The sequence below is a fragment of the Tursiops truncatus genome, chromosome 18 (genome assembly GCF_011762595.2).
Source record: "Tursiops truncatus isolate mTurTru1 chromosome 18, mTurTru1.mat.Y, whole genome shotgun sequence".
NCBI classification, from domain to species: Eukaryota; Metazoa; Chordata; class Mammalia; order Artiodactyla; family Delphinidae; genus Tursiops; species Tursiops truncatus.
In genome coordinates, this window is record NC_047051.1 from 64,172,333 (window position 1) to 64,198,024 (window position 25,692).

A 25,692-nucleotide genomic window follows, 5' to 3' on the forward strand; every position below is an offset into this window, starting at 1 on the left:
TAAATAATGCTGCTATGAACACTGGGGTGCGTGTATGTTTTTGAATCAGTGTTTTTGTTTCTTTCGGATATACACCCAGGACTGGAATTGCTGGGTCATATGCTAGTTCTATTTTTAGTTTTTTGAGGAGCCCCCCTACTGTTTACCACAGCGGCTGCACCAGTTTACACTCCCACCAACAGTGCTGGAGGGCTCCGTTTCCTCCACATCCCTGGCAACGTTTGTTATTTGTGTTCTTTTTGATGATGGCCATTCTGACAGGTATGAGGTGATATCTCACTGTGGTTTTGATTTGTAATCAAGGTATTTTGAACAAAATATATTTTGGTAAGGAATTAAATATACAAGTACATAGCTCTTAATTTCTCAAGGTATAGATTAATACTTCAAAATGATTTCTATGATATATCTCCCTTATTATATATTGGCAAATATTAGTTTGAATCATAAAGAAAAATCTCTTAATTATTCTCAGTGGCTTCAATGACATAATGTTAGTATGCTTCATTTTTTAATAGACTCTAGCCTGCTGGAAAAATATTATTGTATATATTGGGGGAAAATAGGAAAAATAAATTTTATGTCAGACAGTATGCTTGGAAATGCTTACTTCATTACACTTTTGCCTATTAGTTTTTAATTATAATGATTCATATCTATCAATTTGAAAAATAATATAAAAGTAATAGAATTTAGAATACAAGTAAATTATAAAGTAGGATTTGAAAATATACTTTTGGTCCTAAATAAAAATACTAACTTGTGCATTTGATTTATGTAATATTTATATTTACATATTATCGTTCTTAGAAATTCTGTGTATTTTTTTAAATTTTTAAGAGAAATTCTGTGTATTTTAAAAATATTTTTTACCATTAGTGATTAAAAAGGCATGCAAGGAGAAAAGGGGAAAAGTCATAAAACCTTCTGGATATATAAATTTTGAAAGCTGAGGACCATAATTTTTTCTGGCCAAATTTAGGACTCTTTCTTTAAGTGGCAGAATGATGGGATTTGGTTATTGGCTAATTGCCAAAGAATGTGGCCAAAGGTGGAAAAATGAGAGGAGTGTGTGTGTAATTGCTAACTTTTCCAGCAAGAAGAAATAGTTCACTTTAAACAAATTTCAGCTCATATCCATAGGAACTCACATAGCTACTTTTATTATGACTAATATAAGTATTTCTTTCATTTTTAATTACCAACCCCCCGCCCCCAAAAAAAACAAAAAACTACTACTTCAGAGGAAAAAACTGCCTCGTCCTAAGGAATAAATGGTACTTCTGGCAACACCTTTGATTTTCCCCTGGAATACTGACTTTTTTTTAAAAAAAGATACTTTGCTTATATGTCAAAATTATGTCTTATGTTTGCATAGCGTGGCAACAAAGACAGTAATAAGAAGCGGCAACATAAATTGCATCCCTGTACTCAGAAGTGTAAAAAAGTCTTAAGTACTCTTAAAAACAATAGTTAATCTTATTACCTGGTCAGCATCAACAAAAATGATTTTGTCCACCGCAAGAGGAAAAAGGACATCAAGGAAAAGAATCTTATAACCCCAAATAATCCTTTGTTTTTCCGTCTGTTGATGAAGCCACTGGGGCCACCTGTACTGGACTAGTTCATATTGGAATCCATACTCCTCAGCCATGTGAGGGATCACCTCCTAAAACACACACACAAATCAAAGACTATGTTCAAGGAACAGAAAGCAGTTTTTGTTTGGGAGAAAAAATTAACATTTTAAAGGTTAGAGTTTACAAGTTGTTACAAATGAATCGGTAAAATGTCTGAACGGTACTTCTACAACTTACACCTATTAATCAGAAATAAGACAATGCTGACAAACATAAAGATGGAAGTATACATAAAACTTTGTAGTTTAAAGGCATTAAAAATAGGTACGCTAGCAGGCTTATCAAATAAGATAATTGTTCCTCTACTTTTACTACTAATGTTTGACCTGAGAAAACCTGACGACAGAAAGGAAAGCCTCTGGATCGTGGAACACCTGTGCATCAAACACTTTATGCACATGTCAACATGCTGGTTGGTCAGAGAGATAGGAAGATGAAAAGGGTGTACAAAACCCACAAAATTAGTAGTAAATTGATAAATTATATTCTCCATATGAGTTTCATGTTTGAGATTTATGACTATTTAATTGAAGGATTAAAAATACAAGGTAGTTATTGTGGCATGAATATTTGATATTTGATTCAGTGTCTTATAGGCTTAGAGTATCTTATTCTGTTTAAAACAGGGCAGTTAATTAAATATGTACACTGTTAGCTAAGTTTGGCTCAAGAGCCCAAATATTGAGAGGGATGACGGTAAAGGAGTGGGTAAAGACGGGTCAGCAAATGTAGAATTTGCATTCATCTCCTCAATTCTCACTTGTAGCTAGTTGCTGGTTATATGCTTAGTTTAATTTTCTCCCTGCTCTTGTAAGAACGATGTAGATTTAAAGTATGTTCCTTACTGTGAGCATTGGTTTTATCTGTGAGTTGCAAAATGTTGAAATTATGGCTAGAACAGTTACCGGGAGTCACTGCTTTCATTTCAAACTTAAAAAAAAAAACTAGGATAAATTAGAAAAACTTTTTTTTAATTCAACGAATATGTATTAAAATATGTTCACTGAGAATGCACTATGTGCCAGGCACTATGCTAGGCCCTAGGGATCCAGTAATGAAACAAAACAGACACAAATCATGGCTCTCGTGAGGCTTACATTTTAGATAAAATAAGTGAAATTAGTAAGGTATCTATAGAAGATAGTGCTATGGAGAAAAATAAAAGGGGAAGGGAAATACAATGAAAGATCAGAAGGGACTGTCATTTTACATAGTGTAGTCAGGAAAGGGTTATTCCCAAAGTAGGTATAATTCAGCGAAGATCTGAAGGAAGAAAGGAGGTATGCTTTTAAAATTGAAGGGAAAAGATCTAGGGTACTAGCAATTTCTGTTTCCATAGCTGGCTGCTGGTTACACAGGTGTTTTAAATTTGTAAAAATTCATCAAAGTTGCACATTTACCGTTTGTACACGTTATATTTCCCTGAAAAAAATATAAAAGGTAAAAATTTCAAGCAAAAAGAACAAATTACAAAAAGAAGGAAAATATTATTTCAGGTATGGTATCACCTTTGGCCATGCAGCAGAACAAGGCTTTTTTCCACACACAGCACTGCGTTTCTAGTGAATGATATAATTTCCTGGTAAGAGAATCTTCACATTGTATCATCGCAGTATATGCAGAGTTAAATCCCCCGATGCAGTGTTGCATCACGTGTTAAAAGTTTAGTAACAAACTAGTAAGACTTCTTGTCTAGATTTATGGGTTCTTTTTCAGTTTACAAGTAAGTACAGGAGGCGGCACTCTTGGTGGTGGTGGGGAGGGTAGAGGAGCTGTTTCATAAGTGTTAAGCACCTGGGCTTTGAGGTCAGAACACTTGGGCTCAAATCTCAGCTACTAATTAGCTATTTGATCTAAGGCCTGTGCCATAAAGGACAAATCCTGCTCAAAGCATGGTTGGGACCTTTGCCCTTCGCTCCTGGGAAGTAAATGCTAACCTTGGAATATCCTGCCTGATGAGAACGTCTGTATTTACCTGGCCACCTAGGGCCACACCAGATAGTCTGTGCCAACAATGTGATTTATGATGGAGACCTTGGGCCACAAGATATCAGCTCAAGCTCTGGAGGGGCTAGATGCTAAGGTCAGTCATGGCGGCCGTCAGGTGGGTCTATGTACCCAACTCCCAATAAAAACTCTGGACAGCAGGTCTGAGTGGGCTTCCCTAATTGGCAACACTCCATGTGTACCGTCACAGTTTTGCTGGGAGGTATAAGCTCTGTCCACATGACTCCACTGGGAAAGGACAACTGGAAGCTCGGTCTGGTGTCCCCTGGATCCTGCCCCATGCACCTCTTTGATTTGCTGATTTTAATCTGTATCCTTCTGCTGTAATCAACTGTAATTGCGAGTATAATTGCTTTTCTGAGTTCTGTGTGTCCTTCTAGTGGGTTTCTAAACTTAAGAGTGGTCCTGGGTACCTCCCAACTGTGCAGGCCAGTTATGTAACTTCTGAGTCGTGGTTTTCTGGGAATAGGACTTTATGAAGAGCAACTGATAATGTAGGTAAAGTACTTAGCAATGTGCCTGGCAACGCCAAGGAATAAAAGCACGGTTGCCTGTTTTTATTTCTGCTTTCACAGCTGGTTTTGCTCTAGAAAGAAAATTTCTCTGAACTGCTGTTGAATGAGACCCTAACTTGCCTGGAATCTGATTAATAGGAAGAAACGGGGTACACTCTGTGGCAAGAGTGTAGGGCTGAGTAAAGGGTAACAGATGTTGGCCGTCGAAAAACTTCTAAATACAAATTGCTGGAGACACTACCTATAGTGCCCACATTACCACACCAACCGATGCACCGCATGTGATACCAGAGCCCCACTCTTCTTGGTCCTATCAAGCTGTTCTCTGTGGTGCAGTTTTCATATTTTCTACTGTTCCTGCCTTTCTTTGTCAAAATATGACAGAATCTAATTCTTTTAATTAACAATCTGTACATATTTTTCATTGCCAACTTTTATTTACTTATTGTTATGAAAACCCACTAATCCTGATTTTGAGTTTACTTAAACATAAACCATCTTCTGCTGTGTTTTTAATCACTTCTTTAAATAAAAGCTGCATAGACTTTTTCTTAAACTAGATTAAAAAATACTGATTATTGAGGTTTTAAATTGATTACATATAGTAATTTGAGTAAATATACATTTCAAAAGACTCATTCTGAAAAGAGAAATGTTATGTGAACTTACAATGATATAAAGAATTTACTTCTGAAATATTAACTACTCTATTAAAAAAATTAATGTACTTACTTTAAATGTTGGTGAGAGATAATTTTTAAGAAACCAGAACTTCACTGGTGTTTTGGTGTTCCGTAAAACAGAAAGCATCATAATTCTGCATAAAACAACAATAAACTCAATGAATTAACATTAATAGGGGTTCATCCTACTTCTCTTAAGGCTTTTAAATATTTAAAGATATTAGTTGGTAGTTTTCACTATGAATTATGGAGAAATAGTGACGTATCTTCAAATATTATGGCTGCTCAGCAAGTATGTAACATATGAGAATATATGTATATATACACATATATTGTATATACATAAGTATGTGTGTGTGTATATATACATATATATACCTGGTATAGACTAAATTGATTGCTTTTTGTTTGGTCCAGCTGACAAGAGAAAGAAGCTAGTCTGAAACAGTCTTGTTTAGTTAAACTAGCGTCTAATCTTGGCTCTGTTACTGTGTCACTAATAGCAGGTGTGTAAACCTTGAAGGGCTGAACAACATGTCGTATTTTGATAAAGTCACTGGACAGGCCACTTGTTTTGCTATCCTAGACCTCTGATTGGAGAAGATACAGATGTATCTAAAGTACATCTTAAAATATCAACACATATTCAAACATTTTTGAGGCGTTCTCTGTGATCCTTCTATAGAAGCAGTTAAAAAATAGCCCTTTGTAGTTTATAAATATTGCTTTCCTTCTCTCAGACTCCTCCCCGTTTTTATAAAACATGGTATTTCTTCACCAGGAAAGGAAAATTTACTATATATTCTTTTTTTCCTTACACATCTTATTACAAAATATGTCCATTTTCTAACCTTAAAGAATAACAATATTTCAAATCAAACACATGGAATTTCACTGTATTTAGAAAATATACTTCCCTCATAATTTTAGGTAAAAAAAAAATAAAAAAGGCCAGGTGCAAAAGCACTATGTACTTTGTTACTATTTGGGAAAAGGGAGTTAAAAAAAGCAAAAATACATATTTGGGCTTGTCTATACATATATTTGGCAGGCTATGAAAATAATAACATTGGTTTCTTGTGGGAAAGGGAACTGGGTATCAAGGAAACAGAGGTGGGAGATTTTTCTTTTTCCACTGTAATTTCTTATTTTTTTAAACTTTAAAAATTCTTTTTGGACCATGTAAATGTATTACTTTTCAAAACATTAAATAAAAAAATATACCTACCTTAAAAAGCGTTCATATAAATGGCCAGAAGCAACTGAAAAAATGTTTAGAACGTCTGTTTCCTTATTGTCTTCTTTTTTATGCAGGCTCCTTGTGAAACTTTGAATGAAAAAGAAGTGACTGTCATTTTCTTAATACACAACTGCAAACTTTACATACCTAAATATTAAATTTGATAAGAAATAAAAATAGGAAGGCTTTTCAAACTGAATGGTTATTAAACCGTAAACAAGTACTTATCCTAAAAATTATGAATTATTTAAACATGTGACAATGTAACTTGAAGTTTTATGATTTTTTAAAATTGGACAACATAGAATGCAATTCTATTTTCTCTAGGTTAATGGGATAATACCTTTGCATCTTTGTGAGTTACAAAAGTTGTTTTAAGAGCAGAGGATGAACTGTGGCGTTCTATGGCTATACGCAACATACTGAGGCTTTAGGAAGGCCAGTCGTGAGCGAAGAAACAGAATGTGCGAGTGTTAACAGCGGCACACCAGAGCTTCCGTCTGTGCTAACAGGGGAGGCCCCTGAGTGCTGTGGATGTGCCTTCCCAGGACAAGATGCTCTAAGAGGCGCCCGCAGCTTAGAGCTCCTCCGGCCAGGGACAGCCTCCCCACAGGCTGCGGGGACCTCTGTGCCTTGGGCGTGTCTCCAGGAGGGATAAGACAGCACTGGGGAGCCGCGTCCATTCACAATGTGGTTTACATCGCCACAGCCTCATCTGGGCCCAGCTGTCACTGTCACCCCTTTCTGGACCCAGACCAGCCTTTGATATGCCCCACCTCATACATAAAAGTGACTGAATCTTATTTGGGGTATCCATAGTGTATCGTTTCTTCTTTTTCCTATTGAAAATGTTTATTTAATTAGAAATCTCATTTTTATACGCACAGATATTTAAAATGACTGACTTTAGAAAACTAAACAATTCACAATTGACATGGAATATATTTTGCCAAATAAGAATTGTTATGGCAGATGTATTCTTGCAATGTTTTCTCATTGTAATCCCCCAAATAAGAAAAATACACAGTTGATTCAGGGAGGGAAAAAAAAAAAAAATCACTTGAAGTTAGGATTAAAACTAAGATAAAGAAGTGAAAACACTGTAACACACTTATGCATCTGGAGGAGTTACCATCCCCCAAACTTACCCTCTCTCTTTCTAACAAAGCAGCATTTGTTTTGTAGCCTCGCTGTGTAGTAAGTGGCTAAGCCATAGGCTAACAGTTATCTTTACTCCTTCTCGTCTCTACCTTTGGTTTTAATGGCAGCTCATGAACAGATACTCTTTAAAATGCCCAGATCCTGTTACATTATCCCCTGTCAAACGAACCTGCTCTGAAGTCCTCTCAAAGTAGTGAGTTCGAGCCTTTCTTGGTCAGTAACCAGTTCAATGCACATACTGGGACAGTAACACGATTCTTCCTATCAAACAAGGAGTCAACTATAGAAAAAGAGGCCTGAACTGGGCAACATCCAAAATGACGGGAGTGCTTCTGCTTAGGTTGCTGAAGCTATTTGGCCTGAAGTTTCTATTTCTTATCTTTGATAAAAATGATCAATAGTTCTCTATCATAATTCAAATTAAATCTCTAAAATGGACTTTCAGAGTTGTCTACAATGTGGACCACAGCAGCCCACTTCTGTGTTGCCCACCTAACGCCCTTTACACTTCTAGTCACAGTAACTTGGTATTGTGGGCAGGTGGGTGGGTGAGTAGCTGTTCCTCCTCTAATTTCATTCTACGAGGTTTAGGCAGGATGGGCCTTCTTGCTGGCTCTAGAGGTAGTAGCCACACGACCCAAGATTAGTCAGTAAGTCACAGGGATCAGTTCAGTCTGGTATACAAGGCAACAGCTGGGCCAATGAGTCAGACTTGGAACTGTGCTGGTAACTATCTGGAAAGAGGCAATTTCTTCCCATGGGAGATAGATGGCAAGTTCTTTCTTGTAAAAGTTTGTCTGAAAATGAAGGAAGCACAGATAATAGAACTAGGCGTTGGAGAAAGAGTTTCTGGACTACATCATCTGAATGCCCAAAGTCAGTTCTACTCCTGGACTCTTTAGATATGTGAGCCAAAATACTCCTTTTTTGATTAACTAATATAGGTCCCAACCTAACTTAAAGATTCCCCCTTACATTCAACATCCCAGCTAACCTGGGCTACTTCCTGTTCTTTGAGAAACACACCTAATCTTTTTGACTTCACGTAACCAGGTACCTTCACTCTGTCTCCTGTGCATCCTTTAGAACGTATCTTAGCCACACACTCCTCCAGAGTCTTTTCTGAGGTTCCTCCTAACTGGATATAGACTTTCCCTTCCCTGGTTTGAACAGCCCTTTATGTTCAGTTGTCTTATAGCTCCAGTTTCCTGTCTTACATCAGTAACATTTATGTATGTGTCTTATCCTTTCTAGAGAAGATCTGTGCTTGACTTAAATATTTACCATCTGCAGGGCTTCCACAAACTAGACTCCTGATGGGTCTATAGTTAAAATATTAATTAGTAATCACCTTTTAATGGAATCCCACACTCCTTTTTTTTCATCTTTATCAGAAAGGATATCTTCCTGAATTCTGTCTGGCTTTTTTTGTACCTAGATAGCATGGTAAAGAAAAACTTTAGAATTTTGTAGATTTAAATATTATGCTGCATGGTTAGAAATATATAGACAAGATGACCCTTGTAAATCTAAGACAGTTGTAGTAAATGAAGCCAAGAAAGATCTTAGTATATTATAGACACTATCTGATTTCAACTACCAGTTCAGCCTCTTGTTTTTGGTGGCTACCTCCATACCGCTGAATAATGTGCTTATACTTGTATTTACTGAATTGTCAACCGTGGATGTTATCTACTGTATATCTGATTCATAGAGTTTAGGCATTATTCATTCTTTGTAACAAAAGATGAACAGCTTACTTATATCACCCTTCCCTTCCCCTCTGTCTGGAGGTTTTGATAATACTATGTCATTAGTTCTTCTACTGAGTATTTTTGTAACTTTAAATAATGCTTAAATCTGTATTTTTTATTCCAACAAATTCAAGTTTCTCTTGCATGGCCTGTTATAAGGACACTAATATCTCTACCTTTTCCCTCTGCCTCCCAACTTATATTAGCTAAAACTTTACTTTAGCATTGTAAGTATGGATAATATTTACATTTAGCTTGGTAAACATAACTGTATCTTTTGCACTATGCCATGTTTATTCTACAACTTGAAAATCAGTAAGAAGTGCTTATTGTGACACTGTAAACACAACGCACTGAAGAGCTGAAAGGCTACTACAGTTACATTTCCTCCACATAGTTACGATGATGTGACCACCACGCCCTCCTAGGACACTCCTCCTGCTTCCCATGGATTCTGTTTTCTCACATTTCACCAATACAGAAGTGTATTTTTCTTGGAATTTTATTGTATTTATTTTTTCTTGTGGTGAGATATACTTCTTCTTTACCATATACCTAATATTTTCCAGTTTGTTATTCTTGTTACTTAACTGTCTGGAATTCCTGTCTTCTTGAAGACATTTTTCTTGGGGCTTAACAATTAACTGCCTCTTTCGAGCTTTCTTTGCATTGGTTTTCACACTGATTTCATCATTTCTTACAATACCTATTTTCCTCTTTCTTCTGCTTCATCTTCATCGTGCTGGCAAACACCTTCAAGAAGGGGTGTGAAAGATAATTTTTCTAAATCTTCACCCTTCAGAGAATATTTGCCTGAAGAATCCTAGATTCAAAGTAATTTTCCTCAAAACACTGAAATCTTTGTTTTGTTCTCTTGAAAATGAAACATCTGATGCTAGTGTGTCGTTCTATTGCAGTGACCCGCCTCTTCTCCTTGGTAGTTTTTAGGATCTCGTGTGGGCCATTTTTCACTCATTTGTGGACCCCTTGACATGGATGTGTTTATATTTCTCTATCTGTGGGATACTTTCCTTCCTCCATTTTCTGTTCTTCCTTCCTGGAATTCCTATTAGTGGCTACTGGAGTTCATGGGCTGAACCTTTATCTTGCTTATCTTTTCTCCTCCCTTTTTCCTGTCCTTTTGTATAATTTTGACAGATGGAAGGTGAGCAGATAAAATTGTTACTAAAAAACAACCGAAGCACCTAGGTAAGGTTAGGCTGTAGAACGTTTGCTTCAGGTAAGGCATGATTATCACCCTCAAAGATTTGGTGGCTTTGGTGAAAGAGTCAGACCTCCTCTATACCAGGGACCAACAGGTAAAATTAGAGCCGATACAGACAGTGAAAAAAAAACCAGCTCAAGAAAAAGAAAATAATTTTTCAATGATCAAAATTCCTCAAAGATAAGACATCCCCAGTCTCCCAGCAGAAATAATATTTTTCTCTCCTGTTTGTAGGGCTAGGATAAAACTAGCTGGAATGCTGGTCCTAAAAGGCTTGGGATGAGTTAGTAACTTAAGCAGCTGGTCTGAGTTTGTGGGATTTTTCATCTGGAAGGACACAGTATAAGTTTCTCTTCCTGAGAAAGGAAGCCAAAGCCAGTAGAGGAAAAACAGTATCAAATATGAGTATAAACATGTATAACTGATCACAGGAAAAAGAGCAGAGGTGATAAGAAACAGGTTATGATGTGGGATGCAAGGTCAATTTTGATGATTTGGTGGTTTAGAATCTCTGCAGTATGTCAGGCTTGAGTTCTGGTAGCCTACCATTATTACATCACAGAGATTCTGGCAAAATGGGTGTTTTCTAGTTATCTTTGCATATTAATTTCTACTGCACTGTAGACGGAGAACATACTCTGTATGAGTTCATTCTTCTGAAATCTGTTGAAACTTGCTTTTCAACTAAACGTAAAGCTAATTTTTATTAATGTCTGTGTCTGAAAGATTGTTCATTTGGTGTTATTGGCTATTGTGTTCTATATACATCTATTAGGTCAAGATTTATAATCACACTGCTCAAATCTCCATCTCTAATGAGTTTTTGGTCTGCCTGTTATACCAAGTACTGAGAGACGTATGTTAAAAATATCCCAGTATTATAGAGAATTGCCAGTTTCTCTTGGTAATTCTATTTCCGCCTTATATACACATATAAAGTAACCTTCTTTACCTTTAATAATGTTGTTTTAATATCTCTGATATTAGTATAGCCATACAAGCTTTGTTTAGGTTAGTATTGGCCTAGTATACTTTTGCCACACTTTTATTTTAATCTTTACTCTGAAACTGTATTGTTATATATTAGGTGTTCCTTCTTGCAAACATAGAGTGGGATTTAAAAAAAAATCCTGTCTGACAATCTTAGTCTTTGGACTGGAACATGTAGTCCATTTACATTTAATGTAATTGGGTTAAATTCTAACTTACTATTTTGTGGTTCTTCAATGGCGCATGTATTCTGCTTTGTTTCTTGTTTCTTAGTCCATTTATATTAATTTGCTTCATTCCATTTTCCTCTTCACTATGACATTATGCCTTGTTTCTATTCTTTTAGTGGTTATCTTAGAAATGTAAAGCATTCAGATTTGCCCTTAAGTCTAAAAGTAATCATAATCCTTGTCCTGGTCAATATAAGAACCTTATATGTTATTATACACACCCTTATTTATATAATACCTTAAATGCTATTGCTGATTATATATATATATATATATATATATATATAATTGATTATATATATATATAAAATTGATTTTTAAGATCCTAAGACATAACTGTTGTTTTATATATTCACTGTTCACAGATTCATCCGCAGAGTTGCCATTTTCTTTTCTCTTCATTCTTTTTTCAAACTCAGATCTTCCATCTGAGATAATTCTTTTTCTGCCTGAAGTATACCATTTAGAATTTCCTTTAGTGTGAGCATACTGGTGGCAAATCCAGTTTTTTATTTGTCTGAAAATACCTTATGTTTTTTCTTGAAAAATACTTTTCAGGGTGAATTATACGAGGTTGTCATTCCTTTTTTCTGTCAGTGCTTTTAGATATCATTCATTATCTTCTGGCTTCCATTATTACTGCTGAGAAACCAACTGTCAGGCTAACTACAGTTCTTTGAAGGTAATTTTTCTTTTTTCTTCTGGTTACTCTCAAGATTTCTCTGTCTTTTGTTTTCTGCAGTTTTATTAACAAGAGTCTAGGTGTAGATTTCCTTTTCATTATCTTGCTTGGGAATCACTCGACTTCCTGAATATGCAAATTAGTACCTTTCATCACTCATGAAAATTCTCAGCTATTATTGCTTCAAATAATACCTGTACCTCATTCTGTCTTTCGTCACCTTCTGGAACTCCATTTAAATGGATTTTATTTTTAAACACTCATAAAGTACTTCATAAAGCTAAATTATCTTATCCTTATAGTAGACCTATAAGGAGGGTTTCATCATTAACTCCTATTATGGATAAGGAAAATGAGATAGAAAGAGTTTAAGTAATCTGTCCAAGGTCACACAGCTAATGAGTGGCAGAGCCATGTTTAAATGCAATCCTGGTATCTTAGATTTCTCACTCTATTCTCTATGCCTTTTATATACTCTCTGCTGTAGTTTCCTCTTTTATAAGGTCAGTTGCATTTCGGATACGTCTTTTGGTCTATCTTCCAACTCACTAGTTCTCTCCTGAGGCCTTGTTAAAGCCACCCACTGAATTCTTTGGTCATTGTATTGTTCAGTTTTAGAAGTTTTACTTTAAAAAAAAATCAGATATGCACTTTTTATGGTTTTTTATTCCCTGCAATTGTTTTCAAGCCTGTCTTTTACTTCTTTAAACACTTTAGGCATAGTTGTTTCAGTGTCTGTGTCAATAATTCTAACATATGGAGTGTTTGTGCATCTGCTCTCTGTTATTTGCCATTTCTGTTGGTTTTCCTTGTTTATTTGGATATAGTAGTCTTATTCCAGAGATATCTGGATGTTTCTGTCAGATGCCTGTAAAACCTTATTAATCTGGAGCCATTTTAGTGCAAATTCAAGGCTCAGCGTTCCTTTGATTTCTTAGGTGATGCCCATTTGAGCTAAAAGACTGCGTGGTATACTTTACTATGGTTCATCCTTACCCTGAAGCTATAGCCAGCTTACTGCAGAGAGGGTCTTCTAATAGATTACCCACTTTATGTGGGTCTAGGGTTTTAATTTCTGTCCCCATCACCTCGCAAATTAAATCAAAACGATAGTTCAAGTGCGCCAGGACGAACAAATGTTTCAGGGCAACAACAGCTTTCCTGGGATAAGAGAAGCTTCGGTGCCTGCTTACTTCACTAGGCTCTCATTTTCCATTTAATTTTGGTTTTGTATTTCCTTACTATCATTCTTGTCAGCTCCTCAGTGCTTTTAAAATTTTTAAAAAAAATTTCGCCCAGCATTTTTACTGATTTTAAGTAGGTGAGTTTGTCCAAAAGAACTAAACCTGCCATCATTAAAAACTTTTCTGGTTTTTGAAACATCACTTTTGTTTTTTTCCTGTTGAAAGGGGTAACTTTTCAACCTGCATTCCTGATCTCATCTCTGAAGCCTAATTTATAACATAATTTGGTTACAAATATAGTAGATACAGTAGACACATCATAACTTAAAAAAAAAATCGTTTCTTCTCTTCTATCTTCAAGCTCTCTGCTTTCCCTTCATGATTTAATCCTCTTCTTCCTTTCACTGCCAGAGTTCCAATATGAGATTTTAGGTACTAAAACTGTGAAATCAGTAGTAAAATAAAAATTAATTAATTAAGGACAAAAAAAGAATTCTTAATACTAAGAACAAAGCCTGTAAAGAGCTTTGGCCTCACACACTTGTACTTCCAGTATTTTGCTTTTGAAGCTGTTTAGCACAACAATGACATCTCCTAGGTCTGATTGAGAGTCAGTTTCTTCATGCCTAGAAGCAGAAAAAACATGTAAATATCTATAATCAATTTAAGAAAAGACATACAATTATGATGGTACAAATAACAGAATAAATTCATTTTGCAATAGACATAAGTATAGTATCATTTGTGTATATGTCATATCTGCTGTTTCTGTAGTCAATTAAAATATGCTGCAGGGCTTCCCTGGTGGCGCAGTGGTTGAGAGTCCGTCTGCCGATGCAGGGGACACGGGTTCGTGCCCCTGTCCGGGAAGTTCCCACATGCCGCGGAGCGGCTAGGCCCGTGAGCCATGGCCGCTCAGCCTGTGTGTCCGGAGCCTGTGCTCCGCAATGGGAGAAGCCACAACAGTGAGAGGCCCGCGTACCGCAAAAAAAAAAAGATATGCTGCAATACACTACAATTTTCAAAATTATCCAATTTTAACTTAATTAATAATTAATAAGTATTAATATTAATACTTAATACAAATTAAGATCGTACAAAAAGAACTCACTAAATTTGATATCACCTAGTCACTCAGAAAGCGCAGATTATAGCTTATCTTTATTACTGTATACTAAAATTATCACAAAAGTCAGATCTTTCATACATTGTAATGATAATTAAAATATGAAACATTTTCTAGACTTTAAAGTAAGTTGTTTATACAGCATAATCAAAGGAAAGCTACACCATACAACTACTTTTCATTATTTACTAGCCATTTTCAAATGCCAAAATTTGAAGTATATCATTAAACTTAAAAGACTGAAAATGTGTCCGTCATGTCCATCTGCATCACTTGGATCTATTTTATATTACACATTATGTAGTTCATAGTCTAATTTTCAACACTGCATAAATAAATCAAACATGACAGCTTTGCTCAAAAATTTTTTGATACTATTTTCACTATGAACTGAAAAATGCTACTGTAAAAAGCATTTACCATAAAACTGAATTTTTTTCAAAGAGGGAAAGCAATCAGATGTCAAATTAGTAGATACTTTGCATTCAGTCAGACATAACATACGCTTGAAAATTTTTCTAAAATAAAAACCTGGGGATTCTAGGGCTATGCCGACTAACACGTCTCTGACTCTCACTCGCAGTTCCTCAGATGAGGTGCCTGACCCGCAGCACGAGGCACAGCCCCTGCCAACATTTACCACTGGAAAAAAGAAAGTATTCCAACTTATGTAGTAGAAGCGTCAAATCTCTTAAAAACGTGCAAGAGCTTCCAGTACCAAATGTTGCTCAAGGACATCAGCAACTTCAGCCGTCGGATCCACCATCCACTGAGACCAGAATAGAGGCAGCACAACACTGCAGTTAGGCCCGTACAAGATCTAAAGCAACTTCCTCCATCCCACATGGTAGAGGGGGTAGTGATGACGATTCTTGTTCTACTTCGGGTACTATTTTAAGCACTTTATAGATATTAACTCATGTAATCCACACACCCATCCTCTGAGGAAGGTACAATAATTATCCTAGATCCAGACTAAGCCCTAGTAGTCTGGCTCTTCACGACTGCACTGTTACACCTGTGTAAGTAACACTAAGCAACTAAAACCACTGGATACGTGAAGACAGTCAGCCACTGAAATGAAGGGAACAAGCCAAGAAGTCAGAGGACACGGGTTTCATTGATAAGGAGTTAATACAGGGGAAAAAAAGGAGCACTCAAATCATTTATATTCTCAATAAGAGACGTGAGAGAGTATTTCTCAGTAAAAGCCATTTACTTCAAAATGAAAGGATTCATTACACATCAGGAAGTACTACTTTACAAAAAAGGACGCATACGTATTTGTCCTGGAATTCTAACTCTAAATATCATTTAATTTTTTGTAAAGGAAAAGTTAATCACACCGCCTCTCATTTTGAATCCAAAACGCTGGATGGCAGAATATGATGAGGAAGTCTTGTTTCAAGCATTCTGAGGAGAATTATAATCAGTACTATTATCAGGACTTAGAAAATAAGCCAAAGAAAGGCAAAACATTTTCAGGCCTTTAAAATCAAGAGTATACCCCTAAAGTTTCTATAGAAAATATTTGTAGAAATCTGGTGCATATCGTGATATGGCAGGCAATATCCATTCCACCTTTTAGCATATACTGCAGAGGTTAGAAAGCTAAAAACTCTTTTTTCTTTGTAGATTCTTTTACAGCTATGGTTCTGGTTAATAATTAGATTCTACTAAACAGATACATGTGCATGTGATTTGGAATTTACAAGTAAGGGAGGGTCAATGCAGTGATGCCTGTTTTCTTTGGGAAAGCGACGTCATGGAGACCTAGAGATTGTCTATGCCAGGGTTCCAGTGTGCAAACTCAGCTCTCTGGGGACTGACAGGGAGTTGACGTGTTGGTGGGGCAGCTTCATGCTTTCTCACTCTTCTGATCATGGGAGAGGTAGCAGTTCTTTCTGGCTGGTGAGTTCCTGGGCTGGTCCTGGGAGGCAGCTCTCCTGCAGAGCTAGCTCCTCCAATCCTTCCTGGTCCAATCAAGAATCCATTTCCCTGTGTTAACTCCGTCTCTGATATGGAAAGTCAGCCACCCAGACCAAAAATGAATGTGAAAGATGAAAGAAACATATAAAACCTATGATCAATAGTGAATTTGGTCAAGCTTATATTTAACTAACGGCAATGTGATGGTAAAGAACTAAAAGTTTGGGGGGTGGGGTACTAAAAAGATACTAAAATGCTTCAACTGAGGCACTTGAAAGGAGGAAAGGAGTGAGATGAAGGCTGAAGAGAGTCTCTGGAGAAAGCTGTTGCCAGGCTGTGAGTGTGCACCTCTACACGCCCCCTGGGGAAGTGTGGGGAGCATTACCTTCTAATCCTAAACTCAGTAAGGCAGATGCTTTAAGGGGAAAGCACTTTGCAATGTACTTTCCTGAAGTTGTGAGACACAGAGGACTGCATTTGACTCTTGTCTGGGAAAGTTAAAATGGACCATGGACTGATATTTGAGGACTGACCTATTACCACTCTCACTGCCTTTGAGACCAGCCTGCACTCCTAGAGTTTGCTAGGCAAGTGATGTGTAAGTACTTCTCATGGATCAGAAGTAGCCAAGTAGGAGAGATTTGGTTTTGTTATCATGGGGTAGTCATGCGTCCTGCCAGAACAGCAACCTGGAGATATGAGGAGACCTCGGCAGAAATACGCTGTGGGTATAGCCCAGGATGCCCAGAGACCGAGGAAGATGCTAGAGAAGACACCTGGAATAGAGATGCACCAACTGGGACCAGGGAATCAAACGAGAGTGAGGTGCAGCAATTAGAGACCTTCTAAGAGCTCACAGAAGGGCTTCACAAAGAGTGAGCTATAACCACCGCCAGGGCCAGTGGGCAGAGCTCTGAAACCTCTCTTGCCTTCTATATAAAGCACAGGAGAAGCAGATCAGTTTCAAAGGTGTAAAATAACTACGAATTAGGTAATCTGTTTTCCTGAAGATTTCAAGTGAAAAAGACTAGCAAAATAATTTAGCATGTTGAAGGCATATATAAAAATATATATGTATATGTAAAGCATCTGCTATTCTCTGTAATTAGGAAAATCTGAGAAGCATTTGTCTGATTTTAGTAGAGCTACAAAAATTTTCTAGGAGAGAATAATTTTATTGAGTATTTTTGAATTCAAGGTAAATAACAGTCAACACAGAGTATGGGTAGATGATTTGCAGTTAAAGATTACAAAAACATGGATAGACATAAAAAGTACATATGTGAGGATTATGCCTAATAAACAAAAAGGCAAATTAAAAAATATCAAACTATATAGTCATGGTTTTAAAATCTGAACTTAGAAACTCATGTCAATATTACTTTAGCTTAGCTTTTCAGCATATTTCAAGAATACTTTGCTTAAATATAAATGTAATATCAATTAGAACTAAATCATAAATTGGGATAAATAGAATTTCCATTTTTGTCATATTTCATATTGACCTGTTTTTCATTACTGAAACTTTAATTTCAAAAAAATCAAAGAGTAGCATCATTTATGTTTTTTCCACTCTGGCTATCTAGTGACATATTAATCGTATTTGGAGTTAAGTAAATTATGACTGAGAGAAATTTATGATATTATCATTTATAAGGAACATAAACAAATTTGAAATTCCTTCCATCACCAAGAGTTGGGTAACTGTGAATGAGAAAAATCAGTTTTGCACTAATTTGTTAGTGGTACTTAAACACAAAATCAGGGGCTATTTTCTCCCTAAACCATCCATTTATAGGCTGTGTATAATAACAAATAATGGTAAAGAAGATAAAATAGAACCTAATATAGTAACTGTTTTACATAATATATACTATGCATATTATATATAATACATATCGCATATGTATTATACAATATACATATACAATAATATATGTAACTGTAAAGAAGAAAGAAAGAGTAAGTGAGGAGGAAATGGACATTTACTCAGGACATGAGACACTAATCTCATGTAGTCCTTACCAAGACCCCACAAGATAGGTAGGATTATCCCCTCTTGTTATGAGGAAATAAAGACTTCAGAAACTTTTGCAAACTCATACAGAGAGTTGGTGGCAGAGAAGGAATTTGAATCACAGCTTACCTAATTGTTTGCAAAAAACAACAGTGAAACAATAGTGGCAGATTTAGAAACACAGAGTTCTTGGCAGCACAGTTTGCAAAGACCAAAGAAGACGAAGCAAATTTATCCTTTGAAACCATGATTTTTGTAAGAAGGGTCAATATGAAAGTCAACAGTGTATTTTGCTTATTTTCTGTACCACCACAGCACTCTTTTGTAGCACTTAAAACGTTTTACTGTCATTCATTTCCTTAACTGTCTTTCCTACTGGGATGAATTGTGGAAGGGTAGGAACTGTGTTTTATTCACCTGTTTATCTCCAACACTTTGCCTGCTTACCTGCCCCCTCCCCACCCCAGCTGCCCTCCATCTCCAAGCAACAAGTGATCTGACTTCCGTCACCATAGTTTGTCTTAATTACCTACCGTTTTACAACTTATAAAAGGAATCATACAGTATAGACTCTCTTTTTTTCTTTTGCCTCACTTCTTTTACTCAGCATTAATTATTTTGAGATTCACCTATGTCACTGCATGTATCAATAGTTGATTCCTCTATATTGCTGGGTAGTATTCCATTGGATGGATATACCACATTTTGATAATTCCTTCACTTGTTAGCATTTGGGTTCTTTCCAGTGTCTCGCAATTACAAATAAAGCTGCTATAAACATTAATGTACAAGTCTTTGTATGAACATATATGTCCTTTTATGTTGGGTAAATACCTATGAGTGAAATGCCTGGATCATATGGTAAGTGTGTATTTAAATTTTTATGGACCTGCTAAACTGTACCAAAGTGGCTGTACTATTCTACATTCCTAATGATAGCGTATGATAGTTCCTGTTGCTCCATATTTTCATCAGCACTTGTTAGTGTCAGTCTTTTTAATGTTACACACTCTAATAGATGTGTGGCAGTATCTCACTTTGGTTTTAATGTGCATTTTCCTTATAACTAACAATGTTGAACATCTTTTTTACGTGTTCATTTGACATCCATGTCTCTTCTTTGGTGAAGAGTCTGCTCAAGTTTTTTGCACATTTTTTATCAAGTTTTCTTATTGTTGAATTTTGATGGTTCTTTATATAATTCTTTGTTGAATAATGCTTTGCAAATATTTTCTCCACCTGTGTCTTGTCTTTTTGTTTTCTTTTACAGTCATTATATATTCCTTTAGTGTGACTTTCACACGTTTGTGACAGAAATGATATTTAAAGAAGTGCTTTCTTAGATCCTGCTCAATACATCATAATATATGATATGTGTACTATACTAACTTTCTAGAATTTGGAAAATGCTATATTCTAAAACACATATGGCCCTAAGAGTTTTAGATGAGAGATCTGTACCTCCACCCTCTTCCTGGAATGTTCTGGCTGTCGTATGACTAGCAGTAAGTTCCTATAATTCTTCAAAACTCTCTTGAGGTATTATCTCATTTCTAATGTCAATACTGACTTCCCCCTACCCTTCACCCTATCACAGAATTAAGCATTCCCCATGCTCCCTGACTTCAGACTATACTACAAAGTTACAGTAATCAAAACAGTATGGTACTAGCACAAAAACAGACACACAGATCAACGGAACAGAACAGAGACTCCAGAAATAAACCCACACACTTATGGTCACTTAATCTATAACAAGGGTGGCAAAAGTATACAATGAAGAAAAGACAGTCTCTTCAATAAGTGGTGCTGGGAAAACTGCAGAGCTACTTGTAAAGGAATGAAGTTAGAACATTCTCTAATACCATATATAAAAATAACCTCAAAATGGATTAAAGACCTAAATGTAAGGCCAGATGTTATAAAACTCCTAGAAGAAAACAGGCAGAACACTCTTTGACATAAATTGCAGCAGTAATTTTTGGATCTGTCTGCTAAAGCAAAGGAAACAAATGCAAAAATAAACAAATGGGACCTAATTATACTTAAAAGCTTTTGAACAGCAAAGGAAACCATCAACAAAACCAAGACAACCTACTGAATGGGAGAAAACACTTGCAAATGATATGACCAATAAGGGGTTAATAATCTACATATATAAACAGCTCATACAACTCAGCATCAAATAAACAAACAACCCGATTAAAAAATGGGCAGAGGAACTAAATAGACATTTCCTAAAGAGGAAATGCAGATGGCCAACAGGCACATGAAAAGATGCTCAACATCGCTTGTCACCAGGGAAATGCAAATCAAAACCACAACAAGATATCACCTCACACCTGTCAGAATGGCCATCATCAAAAAGAACACAAATAACAAATGTTGGCAAGGATGTGGAGAAAAAGGAACCCTCCTACACTGTTGGGGGGAAAGTAAATTGGTACAGCCAACTGTGGAAAACAGTATGGAGGTTTCTCAGAAAACTAAAAATAGAATTACCATATGATCCAGCAATTCCAGTCCTGGCACCCCAGTGTTCACAGCAGCATTGTTTATAATTGCCAAGACATGGAAGCAACCTGAGTGTCCATCAACAGATGAATGGATAAAGAAGCTGTGTTGTGTGTGTGTGTGTGTGTGTGTATACACACACACACATATACTATTCAGCCTTTAAAAACAAATAAAATTTTGCCATTTGCAGGCACATGGACAGACTTGGAGAGCATTATACTAAGTGAAGTAGTCAGAGAAAGACAAATATTGTATGATATCACTTATATGTGGCATCTAAAAAATACAATAAACTAGTGAATAATATTTAAAAAAAGCAGACTGACAAATATAGAGAGAGAACAAACTAGTGGTTACCAGTGGGGAGAGGGAAAGGGGGGCACTATAGGGATAGGGAAGAAAAGGGTTATTATGGGATTACATGAAATAGTGTGTGTGAAACTTTTGAAAATTGTAAAGCACTATAGAATTTAAAGAATTTTTCATTCAATAAAAAAAAAGATTTAAAAAGAAGAATTCAGCATTCCCAGCTTTGTATGCTTAAATTATTAAGCATGTCTGTTGAATGACACTATGTTCTAGGCACTATAAGGAAAAGGGGAAAAAAGCATTGAATAACCCCTGCCCATATATTACCTTTGTTAAGCACACTGCTTGTTATAATCATAGGTGCCCAATAAATACTTATTGAAATAAATGAACACTACAGATATTAAGGGGTACAAAAAAGAGTCTACCAGGTGCTGGCAAACGATGGCTGGTGAGCAATAACAAGTTGGTGGCTTATTTTTGTATGGCCCCTGTGCTAAAAATGATTTTTACATTCGAACATGGTTGTTGAAAAAGAAAATATTGACAAAAATCATATGTGCCCTCAAACATTAAATATTTACTATTGGCTCCTAATAGAAAAAGTTTGATGATCCCTGCTTTATACTAGACTCATTAATGAGTAGGAAATTTACTATGAAAGAAACCATTCTTATTTATAAAAATGAAAAACTGAACATAACTCACAGATAGTGGCTTTGCTATATAAGATGCTATACATACTATATAGTCATTAAATGATAAATATGTTCATTATGTTAACACATGGAAAAGTCTATAGAAAATTAGGAGATGGAGTAAAGAACAAGATGTATACTTCAGTCATACCTTTATATTTTGAAATAAAACAATGATAGGAACAAATGTCACAGTTTTATAAGAAGTTTTTGTTTTATACTAATGGTATTTGTGAGTATTTTAGTTGTTTTGATGATCTTGGTCATATCACACTAAAAACTTATTTATATATAAAAATTTGCAAGTGGTTTATATAACTCACCCAACTATTTGATAGATGTCTTCAGATTTTCCTTGGCGTAATTTCAGTATCCAAGCACCTGGGTTTGCTTTTAATTGAAAATATCCCTTTTAAGATGAGAAAAACATGATCATAGTTATATGAATGAAAATGAGGTCCAATTGTTTAAGAAAGATTATTCATGAATACTCCAAGATAAGTGTTTACTAACTGTGGAACGAATGATTTCTATAAATGAATTCCAAGGAAGAAGACTCTGCAATAACCTTAAAAGCACATTCTGAAAGTATGACTCTCTTCATGTTCGCTTTATTTAATTACCTTATTCAAGGATTTTTTTCTGGGAGCTGTTCAGTAACAGTAGGATACAAATTATTTCATATTATTAGGAAAACTTGGAGGATTTCACCAAAACATCTAATTAAGTATCATCCATTGAGTATGTATAATACTTACAAGATTGGCCATCACTATTGTATCAACGACAACAGGTTTATTTTTTGTGCCCAGTGTAAACTGCAGACCCCAAGGAGGTTCTTCTGTGATTATGTCAAAGCAATGTCCTTCGAGCAGTAGATATTCTAGTTCATATTCTGCTGTGACAGTTTTCTCAATCTACGGAGGAAATATGTCATTGTTTTTGGTGTTAGTAGTTCTCATAATGTAAATTTTGTAATAAATATATGTGATTATTTTAATATTAGCCAATATATTTTTTGGGGCAACCTCAAGTCTTTCTTTTAGACAAGTGAACCTAATAGCTGAATCAATTTCTTGAACACTAAAGCTCATGATGAATTGTCTTCCTTTCCCATGACATCAGCGCTACTCCAACATCACGATACATGCACCAAAATCACAAGCAGGAGAGATGTGAGAATGGATGGGCGGCTCGGTAAGTTGTAGCGCTCAAAGAATCTGCTTCATTGGCTGTGCCCTAGATCTCCTGCTTCAGACCTGGCAAGAAGGCCAACTTGTCATCATTATCACCTTTCTTGCAATTAAAAACAATCAATGGTGAATTGTTTTGCACTCAAAAAAACATATGCTCATTAAAGAAAATTTAGCAAATATAAGGAAGTGTAAAAGGGAAAAAATAGAAACTACCTACAGACTAAACATTCATATACACATCAATGCACTGATTTCTACTTTTGCTCCATAATTTTTTTCTAAGAAAGTATAACCTTTTTCATTAAATATAGTTTTCTAAGAACAAGTCCTTTATTTATTTATTTTTTAATTGTTTTTTATTTTTGCGGTACACGGGCCTCTCACTGCTGTTGCCTCTCCTGTTGCGGAGCACAGGCTCCGGACGCGCAGGCTCAGCGGCCATGGCTCACGGGCCTAGCCGCTCCGCGGCATGTGGGATCTTCCCGGACCGGGGCACGAACCCGCGTCCCCTGCATCGACAGGCAGACTCTCAACCACTGTGCCAACAGGGAAGCCCCATGTCCTCTTTTTAAAACATCCTTTTAAATGGTTGGACATTCCAAATGTTTCCAGATTTTACTCTATTGCAAATGTTATAATAAATATTTTAGGGAGAAAGTTTTTTCTCTACATCACATGAAAAACATAACCAAACATAAAAATAAATCAAATGATAAGTGATTTTTATATAGTCTGGCAAATTTTGTTGAGCAGATAAGACAATGATGCTATCTATCTCTAATTTTATTTCACACTACGAGGTTTTTGATACTACTTTTAATGATGTTTAGCATACAGAGTATTTGAAAATATTCTGTACTGTATAGTTGTTTTTCTTTGACTATAATTACTACAGAAATAATTATAGCACTTGTGTACAGTATTTCTTTCTTGAGCCCTGTTCTTATAATTTTACTGTTTTTAAGAACATGAAATAAGTAACTTGTTTGAAAATAGCATTTGTTTCAATGACTTTAGTTGAGCTCTGAATTAGTTGTTGAGTTATTACTACTCTAATGATGAACTTCATATACTTCATTAACCTGTATCCACAATCCTTACAGCATTTTGGATAGAAAGATTTCTATGGGATAGTCTCCGAATATGAGAAATCCTAGAGATCATCCAGGATGATCTCCTTCACTTCTTCACTCCTTCACTTTACAGACAAGGAAACTACCCCAGAGGGATTATGAAGTAAAGCTTAACTATTTTAAATTATGAATTAGATATCAGGGCAGAGTTCAAATACACTCAATCAGTTTGTGACTAAATAATATCTTCATTTATAATCCATTAATGTGAAAATTTCTCTTCCTTATATATTTGTATAACAGACATCAATTGTGTTGACTTATTCAAACCACACACTAAAAATAGCAAATTCATTTTTCAAAGAGTACTTTCTAGTGAGTATTTAAAATTTTGTGAATATTTAAAGTTTTATAATAATTTCATAAAGGTGATTTCAGTTAAATTAGTTCCTATTATCAAGGTTTATTTTTAGCAAGAATAGGAAAGCTAGTGATCTTTTTTGATGTTTACATCTCCTTTATATTTTTATTTATCTGTTCTAAATATTAACTATTGACATGAGACATGAATTTAATATCTTTCCAATATAACTTTGGTGCATATTAGTATTTCTAAATAGAAGTGTTTATTGTATTGTTCTGTGACTGAATAGTTAAGAATTTAGCTTCCTCCTTTAATAAAAGTATAAGTTTGATTATAAAGATTAACATTTGGGTTTATTAATATTATCTATGGCATTCAAATAGGAATTCTTTGACATTTACATTGGTAATGAATGCCTTGTCAATAAAACTGATGTCTAAATTATTTATATTTCAAAAGGGGCTAATGCATTTTTCTGTGAATTCCTTTTAACATAGCCACATACCATTTTCCTTCAGCAATCTTTTATTTACTCACTTCCTCTTTACTGGGTAAACAATCACTATTGTTTCAGGTATTTTGACATCTGTCAGATAAAGGCTATGATGAAATGTAACCAGAGAGTCTTTGGACGCAGTTCTAGTTACAAGCTCTGAGAACCACCTCTGAACTCCAGGTAAATGTAACTGTCACACTTTAAGCTTTCCTAGAACCACTTTTGTCACCTTTAATAATGGCATTAATGCCGGCTGGGCAATAAACCATGTGAACAAAGACCTGGGAAGGAAGAATCTTTCTAGATCAAGCTTTTTTCAGGTGGTTATATAATGTTCGGGAATTAGATGTAGCAAGGAGTACTGACTATACAAGCTAGTGTGTAGTGACACATCTCTCATTATTAGTCTCACTTTTTTCCTTTACCTACAACTCCTTCTTTCTACTTGAGCACATGTCTTTGTTATTTCATATATTTCTAGGATAGTTGCAGGTAATACTGTAAGTATGTACAGCACAGAGTGGAAGAGAAGAGCCTTAGAGGTAGTTAACTTTTACAGCTGCTAGAATTTGTAATTTCCTTTTGTTCACTCATATAATCTACGACAATAGGGGAAATAATTTGTTTATTTTCGTCTTCTAAAATACTGTTCATTC

At 35.6% G+C, this 25,692-nt stretch overlaps 1 protein-coding gene across 6 annotated transcripts in view; it reads right to left on the bottom strand.

Moving 5' to 3' along the window:
• UGGT2 (UDP-glucose glycoprotein glucosyltransferase 2) overlaps positions 1-25,692 on the bottom strand; it is a 178,962-nt gene that overhangs the window by 31,835 nt on the left and 121,435 nt on the right. For 4 of the 6 annotated variants that reach the window (XR_012327737.1, XM_033843648.2, XM_073795359.1 and 1 more), the window contains 7 exons: positions 22,666-22,824; positions 22,231-22,316; positions 13,853-13,937; positions 8,598-8,680; positions 6,074-6,172; positions 4,895-4,979; positions 1,487-1,669 (listed from right to left, as the gene is read on the bottom strand). Coding sequence is in view for 5 of the 6 variants with exons in the window: in XM_033843648.2 (XP_033699539.1) it covers positions 1,487-1,669; positions 4,895-4,979; positions 6,074-6,172; positions 8,598-8,680; positions 13,853-13,937; positions 22,231-22,316; positions 22,666-22,824 (780 nt within the window). In the remaining variant the exon portion in view is untranslated. The other 2 variants (XM_073795361.1, XM_073795362.1) reach the window with 2 other exon arrangements.